This window comes from Passer domesticus, chromosome 19 (genome assembly GCF_036417665.1).
Source record: "Passer domesticus isolate bPasDom1 chromosome 19, bPasDom1.hap1, whole genome shotgun sequence".
Lineage (NCBI taxonomy): Eukaryota > Metazoa > Chordata > Aves > Passeriformes > Passeridae > Passer > Passer domesticus.
Window position 1 is genome coordinate 5,868,905 of NC_087492.1, and position 17,836 is coordinate 5,886,740.

Here is a 17,836-nt window from a genome sequence, read left to right on the forward strand (position 1 = left end):
CAAATGAGTCACTGCCAGTGCTGAGGTTGGAACGAGAGCCTTGTTTCAAGTGAGAGGGGTGTGCCTGTAAGGGAGGCATTCAGAAAGGCCAAACATTATTGAAGTGTGAATTTCAAGTTAGTGAAATTGTTATAACGCTTGCACAGGCACTCTTCAGAGCTAAAAAAATCCTGCTTTTGCTTAACTTGCTTCCAGAGTGGGAATAGCACAAAGATGAAGCTGAGCTGAATTGAGATTGACTTTACAGTGTAGATTCTTCTTGTATTTGATGTTGGTTTAATGCAGACCCCTTCCTTGGAGGAGGTGTTCTTGAGTGCACTGCTGGCCATGAGGCCTAACACTAATGCAGAATGATTAATGCCTCTGGTTAGTGCTATTATTGTCCTAGCCTAATTGTCACTGAACAATTTCATTTCATGTGACATTTTGAAGCTGCTCCGTCAGCTCTCTCCTGATGGTTTTTGGAACTGAGCAAGGTAATTCATGCCCTTTTTGTGCTGGGGCATGGAAAATATTTTTAAAATCAGTTTCTATGTGAACATATTCAGAATTTTCTCTTTACTTTTGGTAGACTCCACACCAATTTGAATTTATAATGTTCCAAGAATATGGGCTGTTTGCATGAAAGGCAGTGGTGTCTGGAGGGCAGTCTGAGATCTGCAGACTAATGAATGAATCTCTCCAGCTTCTGAGGAGGCATTCATAAAACAGCACAGGCATTAGCAGGAATATGTCCTGGAATGAGACCTGAGAGCAGCTTCCACCCACATCCCCCTGTGCTGCTGGTGGAGATTCTTCACCCCTGTGCCCATCCTGGAGCAAGGCACCAGGGTGGCTCCAGCCAGGCCTTGGGCAGTGTTTGGGAAGCATCAGCTGCTGAAGGCAGGTGCTCCAAGTGCTGTGCAGTGTACATCATCCAAGGAAATAATAAAACTTCAAAACACAGATGTCCTGTCTCCTCCTTGCAGATTTATCTGTCTGCAGTCTGGCCCTTCATGGCCTCTTTATCTTGTCATTCTTCTGAGCAATTTGCTTGGATGAGAGATTTTTCAAAGGACTGTCTGGCTTTGTGCTGCTCCCCTCTCCCTCACCATCTATTTGTGACATCACAATTAAATCCCTGATGTCATGTTTGGCATGAGAAACTGAAATAAATTGAGCTTTTGAGGGAATATAAATTACATATGGTCTTTTCTTGAAATAATTTTATGTAAGCTAAGTGATTTAAGACAAAGCTTTTTAGTTAAAGGTCTGTAAGATCCCAGCAGATCCTGAGTTTAGCCCTTCATCGCTTTCCATTAGCAAAAACACTGAGACAAAATAATAAATCTTAGTTTTACAAGGGGAAGTATCTTCATGCTGTTATTAATCTGTGTATGGATGTTCCAGGGTGTCCTCAGATCTCCTCTGCATCTTCTGTTTGGATTCACCAGGGATCCAAAGGTTCATCTCAGCACAGAAAAGGAAAAGTCAAAATTGGTTGTTGCCGAGAGCTTTGCACACAGCAAATGTTATTTCAGTGTAGGAAGGAATAAAAACCTTGTAGTTTGGTAGGGCTGATTTTTCCTCAGCTCTTGTTCAGGGGGGTTGAAAATAATCAAGACCAGGCCACCTTTTGACTTTTCCCAGCCTACACCAAGTGTAACCCACACCAGTTTAGATTGCACACCGGTGTCACCAACCCAGTGGGCTGATGGCAGAGTTGGCTGGATGTGTGTGGCAGCTGTGAATGAATATCCTGCTCATCTTCTGGTGCCCAGGCAGCACCAGCTGTGAGGGTGGGCTGCTCTGTGAGTGTCCCAGGGGCTGACATTGGTGTGGTGTCCCCACAGGTGCTGGCAGAGCTCAAGGAATACGCCACCGAGGTGGACGTCGACTTTGTGCGCAAGGCCGTGCGAGCCATCGGCCGCTGTGCCATCAAGGTGGAGGCAAGTATCTCACCCTGGAGCTTCTCTGTGCTTCCCTGTCTTCAGCAGCAATGATGGGCTGTGCCACCTCATGTCCATGGTGCTGCAGTTTCGGTGGTGGCCCTCAAGTGGCCTGGATACATCCTGGATAAATCCTGAGCAGGGTGTGAGCTGTGAGGGCATCATGGGAGGGTGGGGTGCTCCTCTCATCTTGCAGGCAGAGCAAGGCAGGTCATTCATCCTTGATGGAATATTTTATTTTTTTATTTGCTTTAGTGGAGCAATGACCACTTATTCATCCAAATCCTTTGAAAGCTGTGGCCTGACCTTTTGAAGGGGGAAGAAGAAGATATTGTATAGAGAAACTCAGTATCATGAAGCATTTTGTGTCATCCCTCCCCTTCATTTCAGAAGAACAGAAGACAGAGGCAGAGAATTGCAGAGATTTGGGGCACTTAAATGCAATTTATACATACAGGGTGACTCTACTTACGTAAATCCATATAACTTGTGGCTTCATTTGGAGTGTGCTGTCTTTTACCTCAGTGCTTATGCAAACAAGTTCCCAGGAACCTCTGCAGTTATCCAAAACAAGTCTGAAGTGTCCTCTGCCAGTGGAACATCCACCTAAGTGCTCATAATAGAATATTGTTTTTTTAGTGATGTCTGTTAATTTTGCTGTAAGTGAATCTGAAATGCCTGTCAGGAGATCAGAATCCTGTGAAAAGGGGGAAGATTTGTGCTGTGGTGTTGGTACTTTTCAGTAAACTGATGACTGAGTGCAAAATGTCACATAAAGTGCTCTAATTTCAGCTGAGCTCATTTAGCTTTTGCTCAAGTGTGTTCCCATGAGCATTGCCTGACAGCAGATTTAAATAATAACCTAATCATGCCTGCCTTAGTGTGGTGTCAGTGCACAGGATTCTCTTGTTTCAGCTAAACTACTGCAAGCCTGTGCACAGGGGACACCAACTTCTGTCCTCTGGAGAGGATCAGCTGCCCTTCTGTGCAGCTCTCTCTTCCTTCCTTCCTTCAGCTCTCAGAGGTTTGTCACTGCCAGGGGCTGGCTTTGAAGCATGGCCCCATGGAGCAGGAGCTGCTGCTTCTATTTCATTTCTGCACTTCAGAATACCAGAGCACTCCTTCCACGCTGCATCCAGGCAGGAACCTGTCTGGATGGAGCCACAGCAGTGACTGTGGAAAACCCCCCTGAGCATGGAAAAGGGCTACAGAGAAGTTTAAAAGGAGCTGGTGACAGTGCTTTCTGTAGCAGTGCTGTGCTGGCAGGGTGGGAATTTGTTTTAGTACTCAGCAGGGACTTTGGCCCTGTGCCTGTCCTAGTTGCACATGGAAGGTGGTGTATTCCTGCAGCATCAAGGTGTTTCTAGAAGTTTTTACCCTTTCCTGCCCTCATCCCCCACATTTTTCCCCATCTCTGATATCACCACAGTCACATTTGATAAGCAAAGGACTAGTGATAATGCCCAAGTGACCCTATAATTGTAATTGTGCCTCTCCACTAGTAATTTTAACCTTGATTTTTGGCACTGCTCATTGAAGATGCTGCTGCTAAGGGTGAGGTCTGTTTCCTGCTCTGACAAGAACCAGATTTAAAGAGATACCATGACAGTTGTTTCTCATCCCTAGGTTAATCCCTGTCCCCAGTGCATCTGTGTTTACTAGAGGCTGTTTACACTCTGAGTTATGACTAATGGGAGAGCATCCTCACAGCCATCAGTGTCCAAGTTCCCAAAGCTCAGAAATCTCATTTTTGACAGAGGACACAGCCAGTGGGAGCTGTTGATGAACGAGGATTCACAGAGCACCTCAGCTCTGCCTTCAGGGATCCTATCTTTTGTCTAATTGTCACTCCTAGGAGAGTGAGACAGAAATAAACTTGTCTGCTGAGAGTTGCCCTGCAAAGCAAATGTGGTGTTCCCTTTGCTCCTGGTGCTGGTTTGGGATATGGAACCAACACCCACACTGAGTAGCAAGATTTTGCCCAGGCTTGAGCAGTCACATTGTTTTGGGGGGATGTCAAAACATTTTGCATGGATAGGGCTGGATTATTGATAGCTGAGCTCAGAGGTAGCTTGGGTTTATCTACAGCAAACTGTGGTGTAGCTACACTTGTCTGCCTTGTGGATTGGTTTGCTCCAGTGGCAGCATCACAAGACACCATTGTGCCATGCTTTGGTTTTCAGGAAAACAAGCAGCACTCCTGTGGGAAAAGGAAATGAAGTGGATGCAGTAAAGATAGGGATTCCTCTGGAGCAAAGGAGAAGCAGAAGGAGCCATCTTACAGGGATATTTGTCTTGTTTCGAAGAGATTCTGCCAGCAGCCTGGTTCTTAGAAATCATTGAGGCTTATGGCTGAGTGTGCTGTGTGCTACTTCAATAATCTTTGGGCTTTCATTTGGTTTCTGTAGAAAAACAAAGCAATTTTGACATTGGTTGCTTGTTCTTCCTCACTCCAACTTGAAAGCTGTTTGAGTTGGGGCACTCTTTCATCAGTTTGCAGAGCTCTGCTGTCCCCAGGGATGTTCACCTTCAAAAAGCAGTGTGTTTACAAGGAATGGGGTGAGCTGAGATGGGTTTGGTTAGAGGGACTGCTCTTCTAGGCTTGTGCCCACCACTGCTCACTTTCCAAGGGACTCTGGCTAAAAATCATTGCTGTTTATTTCAAAGTGGATGTTGTGCTTTTCCTGGAAGAAATTATGCTTTAAAGCATCTAAAGAAAAGAAAACTAAACTTTAATTTGTTTTTCCTTGAATTGTACAGCTCTTAAAGCTCTGTTAGTTGCAGGCTCTGACAGGGTTGCACTGCTTGTTGCCAGCAGTGACTGGTGCTGTAGATTCTGGAGGATGGATGTGGCACAGATTTACCCCCATCAGGTCACTTGTTAAAACATCAGATGAAAGCTACTGAGATGAAGAGGTGAAATTTGAAGCTCTGAAGCATCTCTCTTGCAAGGACTTTGAGCAGGGCTCCCACTGTGAGCCAGGTCAGTGTGTGGAGCCAGGTCCATGGTCAGTCCCCATGAAGTGGAAGGGTTTTCCAGGTCACAGCCTCAAATCCCCCCTGGAGCAGAAGGGATCAGAGCAGGACATGGTCAGGTTGCCATTCAGTGCCTCTGTAGTGCCATAGTACCCATAAAGCTGAGCTAAGGAGGGAGAGGTATCATAAAAGAATATTACAGCAATCACCCATTTTATGTGATGCCTCTCTGACACCAATTGTATTGGATTTTTCTTCTGTTTGGTGTGAATTTCAGGGGAGAGTTTTATGACTTCTGCCAGTTTGCAAAGACAGAGCAAGTGTTAGTTTGTGGTGATCCTCCCTTGGCTGATCCTCTTGTCAGCCTGTTTGTGCTGACAGGCCCTGTGTGAGATACCCAGGAGGGCAGGAAACTGCCAGAAGGTTTTAGTCTCTGACCCAAATTCTTGAGGTTTGTCCTTGAGATTTTTGCCCATTCTCAAAGAACCGATTCCTGTGACTAAAATGCCATTCCACTCCTCCTCCTCCTCCTGCCCAGCCTTTAAGTGCTCTGTAAGTCAAGGGAGCTGTTAACTCACTGGAATTGAAAAATCCACCTACATTGCTGTTGTTTGTGCCCCACAGTGTTTGTCTCCAGCCTGAATCCTTTATGAGTGTTCCAAAGGCAGTGTTGGGAGCAGTCTGCTTCTCACATTAATCACCAGCTGTGTAATGAGGCTTCATGTGTGCTCTGCTAATAACCAAATCACTGCCCTTATTTGAGACTCTGCTGCTGGAGTTGGTTGCTCCTGTGATGTCCTGCCTCGCTGTAATGTTTGGGAAGAGACCTCCCTGAATTATCTGCCTCTAACTCCACTCCTGGTTCCTGGAGCATGGCAGTGTCCAGTCCTTGTTATCTTGCAGTGCCTGTGAATTGAACTAATTAATTGAAAGCTGCATTAGGAGCAGCTGAATTTCTATTTTTAGCTGTACATTTCACATGTTGTTAGTGACCTCACCCCAAAAATACTGAACCTGTTGCTGCTGGGAGCTGCTTTTTGCTGCTGGTTTTGACAGCACTGTTTTCTCCTGCCTTCTGGCTTTGCTAGAAACTTTCCTGCAGTCCCTGTCAGAGCTTTCCCAGCTCTGATTGCCTGGCATGGGAAGCCCCAGATTGCTCATGTAGTGGCCTGTAGCAGCTCCAGGGTGATACAAATAGCAGTGTAGGTGATGTTCTCAAGCTTTCTCATGTGGTGACCCAACTTTCTGCTGGCACAGTTGCTTCTCTTACTTTCTAGAGGAGCTGGAGCCAGCTGGTGTCCCCACTGTAACAACCTTTTGTTCCCCTGTAGTTCATTTCTGGACAGAGTTTGTAGCTCTTGTCCTCTGGGCCTTTTCTCATACACATACCATGTTCCTCAGCGTGTGCTCTGGGAGCAGGAGTGTTGCTTCAGCTTTTTTAATTGTGTTTTTCTGCTGTCTCCAGCAATCTGCAGAGCGCTGTGTGAGCACACTGCTGGACCTCATCCAGACCAAGGTGAACTACGTGGTGCAGGAGGCCATCGTGGTCATCAGGGACATCTTCCGCAAGTACCCCAACAAGTAGGTGGAAATAGCCTCAGGGTTTTTGGGAAGCACTTGGCTGCCATCGTCAGAATAGAGCAGACTTCAGCTCAGCAGGGCTCTAAAGCCAAGGTGGAAGCAGTGATCCCACTCCTAGTTTGGTAGGATTGAGGAGTTGGCTCTAAATGAGGTGTCAGCCTGAGTTGTTATTAGTTTGAATTGAAAGGTTTTCCTTCCCCACCACTCCATTCTGAAGCCTGGATCAAAAGCCAGTAATGTTCTTGCAGAGGATGCCAGAAGGAAAATTTGGCCAAGTTTACAGCATCAGGCTATTCTGGTTTTAATCCCCTCTAGAAATCCATGAAGTGTACAAGTCTCCTCACAGGGCTGTGAAAGTTCATGGCTCCCAAGGTCTGAGATCCAGTCAGGTTGTGCTGAACAAAGCACTGCTGGTTTTTCCCACCAAGTGTTCCCTCTGGCTTGGGCAGAACTCAGCTTGTCTTCGTTCTGCAGTAAGATTTTGTCTCAGCCACAGAACTGCAACAGTGTTTTTCAGCAGAGACTTCATGATCGCCTGAAAAATAATATGGGACATCTGTAGGCTTCCCTGGCAATTTCTGCTGTCAGTCTCTGCTTGTGGGGCTACCCTCACATGGGAATAGGGAAGCTAAATTAGTGTGGGATATGGTCTGGTTTACAACAAAGCCTTGGGGAGAGTGCAATACCCAGTTTAGAGTTACCAGGCTGGAGCCTCCAGCAAGGCTGCAGGATCTCATTCAGACTCATGGTTTGAATTGTTGGATCAAATATTCCCATTAGCAGACAGAACAGGCAGCTTTGTCTTGAACTCCACATCTGGGTGGTCCTGCTGATGGATTAAACTGCAATGACCCTGTGAGATCTCAGTGCTCAGCTTTGGGAGGAAAAAAAAAAAAAAGTTGAATGAAATGCTGCTTGTGTAGAAACACAAGACATGACTTCAGTGCAGAATGATTGGGGCAGAAATGGAGTGAAAGTTCAGTAATCCACCTGTACTCTGACAAACCAGGTATGAGAGCATCATTGCCACTCTGTGTGAGAACCTGGATTCCCTGGATGAGCCAGATGCCAGAGCTGCCATGATCTGGATAGTGGGTGAATATGCTGAAAGAATTGACAATGCAGATGAGCTGCTGGAGAGTTTCCTGGAGGGTTTCCACGATGAAAGCACTCAGGTAAAGTTGCAATGTGCATTTTATCTGTAGTTGTTTTGTGCAGTGTGTTTATGGGATGGACAGTAAATGTTATTGCAGTGGTCAGACAATACTTGTCGATAAAAGCTTCAATATTGGGCTAAAATAAAACTCTTGGGAATCTGCAGTTTTGCTTCGTTGTCTGTATCTCCAAAAATTCCCATCTTGGAAGGACAAGAGGGGGTTCCAGATGTTGCATATGTCTTGGGGGAATGGCTGTACTGGGGACCAGAACTTAGACAGTGATGGGGTATGACACAAACCTCAGCCTGCTGCTCAGGGACTTCTCTGTGAAAGTGTTTTGCAACAGGCAAGAGTCAGTCTCATTCTACTGGGTTTCACTGGCAGAGAGCAGTGTCATGCTGTGAGGAAACTGAAACCATGTTTAATATCAGTAAAGGAATTTCTAATCCCTCCTGTGCCCCTCTCTCTTAGGTGCAGCTCACCCTCCTGACTGCAATAGTGAAGCTGTTCTTGAAAAAGCCTTCTGAGACACAGGAGCTGGTCCAGCAGGTCCTCAGCCTGGCCACACAGGTAAGCCAAGGTATCCAGTGACCCAGAGCCCTGCAGACACTCTGCTGGCCTGCTGTGTGATGTCTCCCAGCTGCCAGGCCAGGCAGCTTTGCAGCAGATCAGATTCAAGGGTGTTCCTTCTCTCCCAAACAGACTCTATTTAAAAGCTGCTCTGTGCCTGTTACCATCTGGAATCTGCTTTCTCCTTCTTTGCTCTTGCTTTATCTTTATTTTATTCCTTCCCCATTCACTCACTAAATGGCAAGTTAGGGACAGTGTAGAATTATCAAGAAATCAAAATTCCTTCTCCTTGAAGGTGGCTTGCAGTGAAACATCTGGAGCTATAATAGAGGCAAAGAGCCTGGCAGAGACTTTGTTCTGTGAACAGCAAACTTTAAGCAGTGCTGTGAAAAAGAAAGAACTGAGGATTGGGGTTTCTGCCTTTGTACTTGGATGCTGTCAGCCAATGTGGCAGCTTTGCTGGAGGCTGTAGCAGTGGGTTAAGATCATGGATTCATTATGCATGAGATGCTGAGTTATGAGCTCAGATCACTGCAGGCAAGGCTGGGCTTGAGCTGGCAGACACAGCTGCTGTAGTTCTAGAGGACAGAGGTGATGTCCTGGTGGCAGGGCTGGGTAAGAGCTCGGCTGATCTTCCTACGCTCCTGGGCTGCAGTGACTGGGGTAAAGTGCCCAAAAAAACAGCTCCTCTTCAGACCTGCTGTGTCAAGTGATAAAAATAGTCTGCCAGCTGAATGGGCTGTGATTGTTTCTGAGCAGAAAACCTGGAGTCAATCATCAGCTGGCCTTTTTGATCCTCTTTGCTGCAAGAAATCGCGGCTGTGGATTTGCTGCGCTTAAAATTTTTATTCATTCCTTTGTGGAGTTGCATTGGTCAGCAGCAACAAACCCATGACCTGCTTTTCTTGTTCAAAACCTGCTACTAGGCAGGATCTGAGCTGCTCTTCAGAGAGGAGTGGGCCAAGGGCACGCTGTATCATTTGCCTGAGCCAACAGAAGAAAGGTACTAAGTGCTAAAACCCACTGTGCTGACTCACAAAACATTTAATGGCACCCTCAGAATATAACAGGCGTCTGGATTTGTTTCTCTGTTTGTCACAAGTGTTGATTCAGTCTGGCTTTTTGTATTTTATATGAATAATAAGTCAGTGTAGGATAACTGGCTGTAAAACATTGAAAAACCTTGTGCTTCAAGGTCTGATTTCTAGGTAGAGATGGTGTTTTTCACTTGAGTGGGAGAGTAATTACACGTGTGTTTCTTTCCCCAGCTTAGGTATTGTGGCACTTTGAGTGTCTCGGGGCTTGTCTGCACAGCAGACTGCAGGTGGGATTGTAGCAGGAGCCAGCTTCATCCAGCCAGCTCTGGTAAAAATAGCAGTGGAGCAGCTGGGGCTGGCAGAAACACAGGAGTTGAGGTCTCAGACCTCTGCATCCCCATTGCTGATGCTTGGGTGGGGAGCTGGGCTAGCCAGGGTTCATTGTGTTGCTCCACAGGTGTGCATGCAGACCCTGGAGAGGAGAGAAATTGAGAGAGATTTGAGCCTCTTTTTTCAATAGGTTTACCAGTTTCCAGTGTGTTTTTTTGGCTGTGAGAAGAAACAGTCAGCCTTGAATCTGTAGGTGCCTGCAAGTAGGAGAGTGTAGCCTTTCATGTGTGCCCTTGCAGAAACCCTGCCTGATCCTGAGTGCAGAGTCTGGGAGGGATTGTTAAAGTGTAAAGAGTCCACAATTCCACCATCAAACCAAACCAGCTCTGCAGAGATAATGTGTGAGACAACAGAGAGATTAATTTAGGTCCTTACAAGCAAAATGAACTGAGCTCAGTCTCATTCCAAGAAGAGGTTTGAGAATGTCTTGAGGCAGATGGCAGATGTAGATTCTAACAGGGCAGCAATGAGAGCACAGAAGAGAAAAGGAAATGCCAAGAGAAAGGTTAGTGAGGTGTACAATATTTTGCTGGAATTTTATCACTGGGAAAAAAACCTCTAACATTTCTCCTGCTATTCTGCTGATATGAAGATTAAAAATCTGAGCTCTTGTTTCCATGAACAATTCACTACAACGTAAAACCACAGCACCTCCCTCTCCCTAGAACATTATCAGCAAACCATCCCCAGTCACTTTGCTGCTCTGGGCAGAGCTGCTCAAAGACGAGGGAAATAATTAGCACTTCATGCAGAGGCAAAAGTATCTGCAATAAAACAAGGGTATTATTGACAGCTGGAGAACTGATGAAGTACCCTAAGTGTGTATCATTAGCATCTCTCCATACTTCATTAGATAACTAAAAGGCAGGATAAATTAAGATCTCTTTTGCTATAAAGAATATGGCTTATTAAGATGTGGCTCTGCAGCATCGTTTTTGTCCAGCAGTGCCTTGGGAAAGTCATATTTCCAGGAATCTTGGATCATTATGCAGTTTTGTGTGTCTGCTCTTAGTGTGCACTAGTCATGCTCTTTTTAGTGGCAGGAAGTTTGGAAGGAGTTGACAGCTCTGTGGTTTGGGGCAATTGTGGGGTGTAAATCCTGGGATTTCTCCTCCCTGACCAGCTGAGCAGGAAGCCAGGCATTAATACTTTGGTTCTCATTTTTAATTTTAAGATGTTCATCTCAACAAGCAGTTTGTAACATCATTTTGGAAATGATGGCTGTGAAATTGGTGGCTGTGGCTGTGGGCTGGTTGGGGATTTTTAATCCAGAAGAATAAAGTGATTACAGATTTAGTTGCCTTGAGACCTGTGAGTGATGCATTGCTTTGTCTCAGGATTCTGACAACCCAGACCTGCGGGATCGTGGCTACATCTACTGGCGCCTTCTTTCCACGGATCCAGTGACTGCCAAGGAAGTGGTGCTCTCAGAAAAGCCACTGATTTCTGAGGAGACTGATCTGATTGAGCCAACCCTGCTGGATGAGCTGATCTGCCACATTGGGTCTCTGGCTTCTGTGTACCACAAACCACCCAACGCTTTCGTGGAGGGCAGCCACGGCATCCACCGCAAGCACCTGCCAATCCACCACGGGAGGTGAGCTCAGGCAGCCTGGGGATCATGGGCAGGGCTGCTTGTTTCTTTCTAGCAAACAGTCCAAAAGATGCCAAGATCTTTTAAAAGATGCTAGAGGAATTTTGTTGATAGTTTGCAGGTCGTTCAAGGGGCTGTTTCATTGCAGAATGTAATCCTGGCTTTGGAGTGTCCAAGTTCCTGGGTCAGAAGACACAGGAAGTATCAAAGTTCCTGGGTGAGGAGGAGCTGGGATTTTTTTGAGAAGATGTGGTCTTGACATGAATTTGAGTAGAAAAGCAGAAGCTTTGGGTGACTGGTGCAAGGAGGACTAGAGTGAGAGCAGGCATCTTTCAGAAGAATATTTTGTAGGAGCTTTGCTTCAGCAGCAGCTCAGCTTTATGAGCCTGTCTCCTGGAATGCAGCAGCACTTTCCTGGAACAGGAATTACAGGGATCCTGCAACATGAAATAGAGAAGGATTGGTAAAACTTCCTTTCTCACTTGCCTGTAAAGCAAGGGAAGTGCAAAAGCCATCGAAGCCTGTTAGGGCTCAAAAAAGATGGGTAGACTGCCATGACCTTTGTGAGGTGGGGGAAATGCTTTGGCTCGTTGCCTGGTGCTTCAGTGCCTCCCTGGGATCACAGCTCTGGCAGCAGGTCAGCTCTGCAAGAGCAGGCAGTGCCTCGGTCCCAGCTGGGCCCTGCTGCTGTTGGGCCTCTTCCCATGGTCCCTCATTCAGGTGAACAGTTTGCTATTTGCACTAATGGTATTAATTACAAAAATGAGTGTATTTTCCAGCAAGAGGCAGAGTAGCCAGGCTTACCTCTTAATAATATTCCCAAAGTGACATTTGGAGAGCTATTTTTTGCTGTTGCACTGATAAATCAGTGCGATGCTGCTTCTTTTCTATTTTCTGACACCACTTCTCTGCTATTCTTAGCAGCTAAAGCTATTTCTGTGGTGGCTGGCTTTGGGAAGCTGAGTTGTTTTCTCCCTGCCTGAAATCAAGTCTGGCTGCACTGACCTAGAATCAGCAAGTACAAGTGTACCAGTTGGGCAGGAAAAGCAGTGGCCACTTTCCTACCTCTCCTAATCAAAGATTTGTCTCAAAATGAGCTGGTTTTTGGTGTTAGCAGCCTTCCTGTACACTGTTTTTCCAGGTCACTACAGAAAATAGCATTTTAGGGGATTTAGCTCAGAGAATTCAGCTTTTTGAAGGAGCAGTTTATTATCTTCTTGCATGTAGTGTCTCTGTGCTGGACTCTCGTTCCTCATGCTCAGTCTGCTGACCTGAAGTATTTTCTGACTTTGGCAGAACCATTGCTTCAAAAAACCTCAGAAAACAAACCTCCAGGCCTCAGGCAGCAGTGCAGGCTGGGGGAATGTCTGAGGGATGCTCAGCAGAGCGTGCTGCACACTGATCATACTGATGCAGTGATAAATTTAAAAATGAGTGGGGTTAGTTAATGGCACACCAGGCTTCTCTGGTGGGAGCTCACCTCAAGAGGCCCCAGTATTGAGGTTTTCTGTATCAGTTTAAAGCAAATTAAGGGTGCCCAGTGAAAGATCATTCCAAACAGTGAGGTGAGGTGATTTTCTGTACAACTCCTGCACTCCAGTGACCATTCTGGTGGCTGATCCTTGTGGTAGAGACTGGTGGGAATGGGGAGATGTCCACAATGAATGTGGTTTAAGAGGGTCAAGAGAGCACTGCCTTGAGTGGTGCTTCCCTGGGTATAAACCCAGCGGGAGCTCTGGTTGGCAGAACACCCTCCATGGCATTTTGATGGATTCATTTCCCATTGAGAGCACTGTAGGGCAGGTTTCTTGCAGCTCTCAGCTGATGGGAAGACCCATTGAACAGCTCCCAGATGGTGAAATGTTCCTGCCTCTCCAGAGAGCCCAAGTGCCACAGAGCTGCAGATGTATCCTGAGGGTGGGGAGAAATCTGATGGCTTGGCAGTGTTTCCTCCTGTGGTGACTCCCACCACCCCTGCTCAGCCAGAATTCAGCTGGAAATTTGGGGAGATGTTAGCAGGGCTCCTGGGAGAAGCAAGTCTGATTAGACTTGGGCAGGAGTCACTATTTCCCTGTTTCACAGGTGGCTGCAGAAAATTTTTGATTCTGGTTCAGGCTGTGCATCCCTTGTGACTCCAACATCTGGGAGCTGCTGGAGGCTGAACTCACAGGGCCAAATCTCCAATTCCCAAGACTGTAAGGGGGAAAGCTTGTATCAAGTCTTTTTGCCCTTTTTAACCCACATATTTATTAATTTATTTTCTTTCAAAGAAAATCCAAAGTTGTTTATATGAATCTCCTTAAAGAGATTCTTTACAAATGGAAGTCTGGGGTTTTGCTTTTTTTCAAACAAACCAACTGAGCTTCATCCTCTCCTAATTTCTTGTTGGGCTTTGGGGCAGCAGCAGTTACACAAGACATGGAGGGACTTCTGTGTCTCCATCAGGAGAAGATGAGTAAGTGTTGAAGGGGTGGAGTGTTGGAGGGATTATATCCTGGGAAGGAGCTGAGTGGTTTGTGATGTGCCTCTCTCAGAGAGGCTGTTCCTGTTCCCAGCCTGGGGGTGGGAGTGGATCACAGCCACCACCTCTCCTCAGGAATGCTTCAGTGAGCACTTCAGCACACTCAGCACTCTCCCTGCTGAAGGCAGCAGCAGAAAGGACAGCTAATATTAGTGCTATTGGGGCTCTAAAGCTTTCAATGCAAAGAAGCTTTCAAGCCTTCCTGCTGCTGCCTGGTAACTAATTCATTCTGCACTCCTTATGCTCCATCTTTTCCTCCTGGCACTGGCATTGGGAGCAGCTTATACTTTGTCACTGAATCTTTCCCCTCAATAGCTGAATGAGGATAAGAGAATTTTGGCTACTCAGAATCAGAAGCTGCAGTGCTTGCAGAACAGCCCCAGTGTTAAACACCTTGTCAGGACACTAATTCCCACAGCAATTGTGGGCACTTACCTGCTGGCTGCAGTAACAGCTGTGAGCTAGAAATCATTTCCTCAGTTACTGCTGGAAACAGGATATAAAATAGATTTTAATTATCTAAAATATGAGCATCTCTGGAGTTAAAGAATAAATACATTGTAGTGAGCTCCCCAGGAGCTACAGTTATTTTTTACACTCTCCTTGTTATCAAATTCAGTGACAAGTGGATATAGAAGATATAAAAGGTAGCCAGACTGCATATGATGATAAATTTTGGAAGCTGTATAATGAGTGTTTCTAGACTAGTAATTAGCATGCCTGCTAACTCAGAGGAAAGGAAATTATTGATAGAAGGGAGGAATCAATTTTGGATTGAGTTTTTCAATTAGGAAAGACTGATGGACCTTGCTGCTGGTCAGGAGAAGGTGATTAATCTAGATCTGAGGGAAGTGGCGGACTTTGCACTGCTTAGAGTAAGGGCTCAAGGGTTTTATCAATGTTAGATCTATGAGAAGATCTGGATTATTTATTTTTCCCTTTGTTTTCATGTCATTCTCAGTCCCAATGGGCTAGAAATAATCTCTTCAGGTTTCTTCTGGGGTAGGAAATGCTTCTTTTCAATTCTGTAGCCCATGTGGTACCCATGGCTCTGTTTTGGATGCTCTGATTCTCTGGGTGGGTAGGATTGACCCCTTGCAAGATTCCATTTGCTGGGCTGAAAACCACATCCAATGCAGGGAAAATCTTTGTGCTCCAAGTGCTGAAGAGCCACGTGCCATAGCCCTGCCTGGTGCAGGACAGTGGCCACAGCAGCTGCTGGCACCAGCCTCTGCCTGCTTTCTGCTGCTGAGCCACCTCTTGTTGTGTGTCCCCATGCTGGGAACCTGAACTGGAGACTAGAGGTGACTGATATTTGTCTTTTCTGCTTCTTCTTCTCCCCCCACAGCACTGATGCTGGTGACAGCCCCGTGGGCACCATGAACGCCACAAACCTGGAGCAGCCACAGGTCATCCCAACCCAGGGTGACCTCCTGGGGGACCTCCTCAACCTGGACCTGGGGCCCCCTGTCAATGTGCCCCAAGTGTGCACCATGCAGATGGGTGCTGTGGACCTCCTGGGAGGAGGGCTGGACAGCTTGGTAAGCAGCACATCCTCTTTAGCTGATGGCAGATAATTGGAGCTGTGCTTATCTCTGCAGAGCCTTGATCATTTGTGCTTTTAATGCTCAGGGAGCCGAGCTCCCAGTGCTGAGTCCTGAAACTCCAGGAGGATTTAACCAGAGTTATTGTACCAACTTGCAGCAGGCTTTTCCTGCTCTACAGTGAATGTTGCTGCATGCTGTAGAATCCCCATGGTCAGTGGATATATTTGTTCTGGGCTTTTTCTGTCTGTAGAAGAAAACCAAAAAGTTGCTTTAAGGATGTAAAAGTGTTTTGCTGCTTTCTATTTGAATCAGGCTCCCTTTCAAGAAGACATTTATTCCACCCAATTCCCAGCCCTCCTGAATTTCAGTGCTAAAGCTCTCAGGCTGTAACCCTGTGTCTTCCCATTTGTGTATTCTCCAGAGCATGCCATGGTTCAAGATCAGTGACATTTTAATTGCAGTGAGGTCAAGAGGGAGCTCTCTGTGCCAGAGCTGCTCACCAGGCACCTGCCCTGGCACTAACAGGGTCAGGCCCCAGTGAGAGCAATCCCACCTCCCCTCTGCTCTGGGGAGGGAGCTGGGCATGAGCTGCAGTGACAAAATCACTTAGCAGGGAGCAGCAGCAGGGCAGTGCTGTGGTCTGAGGCAGTGAGGATGAGGAGTGCTGACTGGAAGGGCACAGCACACACATGCCCAGCTCCCTGCTGGCTTCCCCGCAGGGGGAAGCTTTCCTGGGTGTATTTGCACCATGTAAATCAAGAAAGACTGCTCCAGGGGATGTAGTTGGATGTTTTTCAGACTTGGAGTGGGTTTGTGTTGCTTGAGGTTTGGTTTGTGGTGGGTTGGGCTGGGTTGTCTCTGCCTGGTTCAGGTGCACTTTCAGCTCTGAGTCAGGCTCTGAATAACAGAGGTATGAGGCAGCTGGATGAACCAATCCTCCAATTCAACAAATCCTTATTAGTCAAATATGTATTTTTTAAAACCACCATAAGCTTACTAAAGCAAATGTTAAACATTTCCAGCTCCAGTGCTTCAAGGCATAATGAGCTGGAAACAATTTAACCCTTAATGACACTGGCCCTCACAGAAGGCAGAGGTGCTGAGGGCTCTGCACTCTAACCACAGGTGTTTGGCTAGCAGGGACACTGCTCTTGCCGGGGATTAGGAAAATGGCCAGGCTGGACTTGTGGGAAAGCAGGCAGTGAGGGCAGAGCAGTGAGCTCTGCAGCCTTTCCCTGCACTGCAAGCTGTGCCTCTAAAAGCCTGGCACTGGGAGTTAAGGAATGAAGGCATTGCAGAAGGTGGTGCTGCCTGGGGTACCACAGCATGCTTTGCACATAAATTCCTCTCTGCTGCCTCCCAGGCCTCTCACAGTAACCCTTTGTTCCTCATTAGTGTCACACAAATAAATGGACACAGTAGAAGTAAAACTTGGTTTTGGGAGAAGAGCTGTCTCACAGCTGGCATTAATGGGCTTAATTTAGTGACCTGCTCTGACAGTGGAGCTGTTAGTTGAAATGGTAGCAGGCTTTTACTTAATATTTTTCTCAAGCCTTAAGCACATCCGTGGGGTTATGGAGTGTGATCTGCCAAAATGATCCTGTCTGGATGGGGAGTAGCTGTGCCTGGGGCTGCATGGCCAGTGCTCTCTCAGCTGAGTAGATGGGGAAGCACTAAAAAAAAAATCTGAATCCTGGTCTGGTTTTTGAAGGTGGATGCTTTCATTGGAGGGCTGTTGCATCAAAGCTCCAGCTTTTCCTTCCTTTGGTCAGTCTCTTTTCTCAGATAACAAGTGACAGGATAAGAGGGAATGACCTCTAGTTGTGCCAAGGGAAGTTTAAATTGAATATTGGGAAATCTGTCTTCACCAAAAGGGTTTTCAGCACTGGAATGGGCACTAGGGCAGTGCTGGGGTCACTTAAACATCATGTAGATGTGGCACTTGGGGACATGGTTTAGTGGTGGCCTTGGCAGTGCTGGTGGAATGCTGTGGAGGTCTTTTGCAACCTAAATGAGCCTAGGATAATAGGCTTAATTAGTGAGTGAATGTGATCTGTGGGTGTGTTTGTTGCTGTGGGCATGTGTTTAACAAGTCTCAAGCTGGGTTAACCCTAACCTGGTATTACCCAAATTGCTGGGAAGTGCCCTGGGCTGCAGGGCTTGCCAAGAGGATTGGCATTTGGATCTCAGGCTAATATTAAACCACGTTTGTGCCATGCCAAAACCAGTCTCAAACTGATCCCACAGGCCTGATTTCTGTGTGTGGGAAGGAGGTGAGACACATCCCAGTGTGCCCCTTGGAGAAGGGTGAGATCATCACCCTTGACCAGGGATCAAAAACGCCTGGGGGCCAGCAATGCCCGAATTGTTCTGCTTTGAAATCTCCCTTTTTGTTACTCCTTAAAGTTTTGGGTTTTTTATGCATTTCTTCCCCTGCTTTGTTGGGCAGACTGACACACACTGTGATGGGGACATTGCCTCAGTCCTGTGAGTGCCTCAAAGGCAGCTGGAGGTCTGCAAGAGGCCAGTTTGTCA

General features: G+C 46.6%; 1 protein-coding gene across 3 annotated transcripts in view; it reads left to right on the plus strand.

Moving 5' to 3' along the window:
• AP2B1 (adaptor related protein complex 2 subunit beta 1) overlaps positions 1-17,836 on the plus strand; it is a 74,680-nt gene that overhangs the window by 25,649 nt on the left and 31,195 nt on the right. For all 3 annotated transcript variants that reach the window (XM_064394424.1, XM_064394422.1, XM_064394425.1), the window contains exons 9-14: positions 1,833-1,928; positions 6,370-6,485; positions 7,495-7,660; positions 8,114-8,212; positions 10,977-11,236; positions 15,103-15,295. In XM_064394424.1, coding sequence (XP_064250494.1) covers positions 1,833-1,928; positions 6,370-6,485; positions 7,495-7,660; positions 8,114-8,212; positions 10,977-11,236; positions 15,103-15,295 — 930 coding nt within the window. The remainder of the gene's footprint in view (positions 1-1,832; positions 1,929-6,369; positions 6,486-7,494; positions 7,661-8,113; positions 8,213-10,976; positions 11,237-15,102; positions 15,296-17,836) is intronic.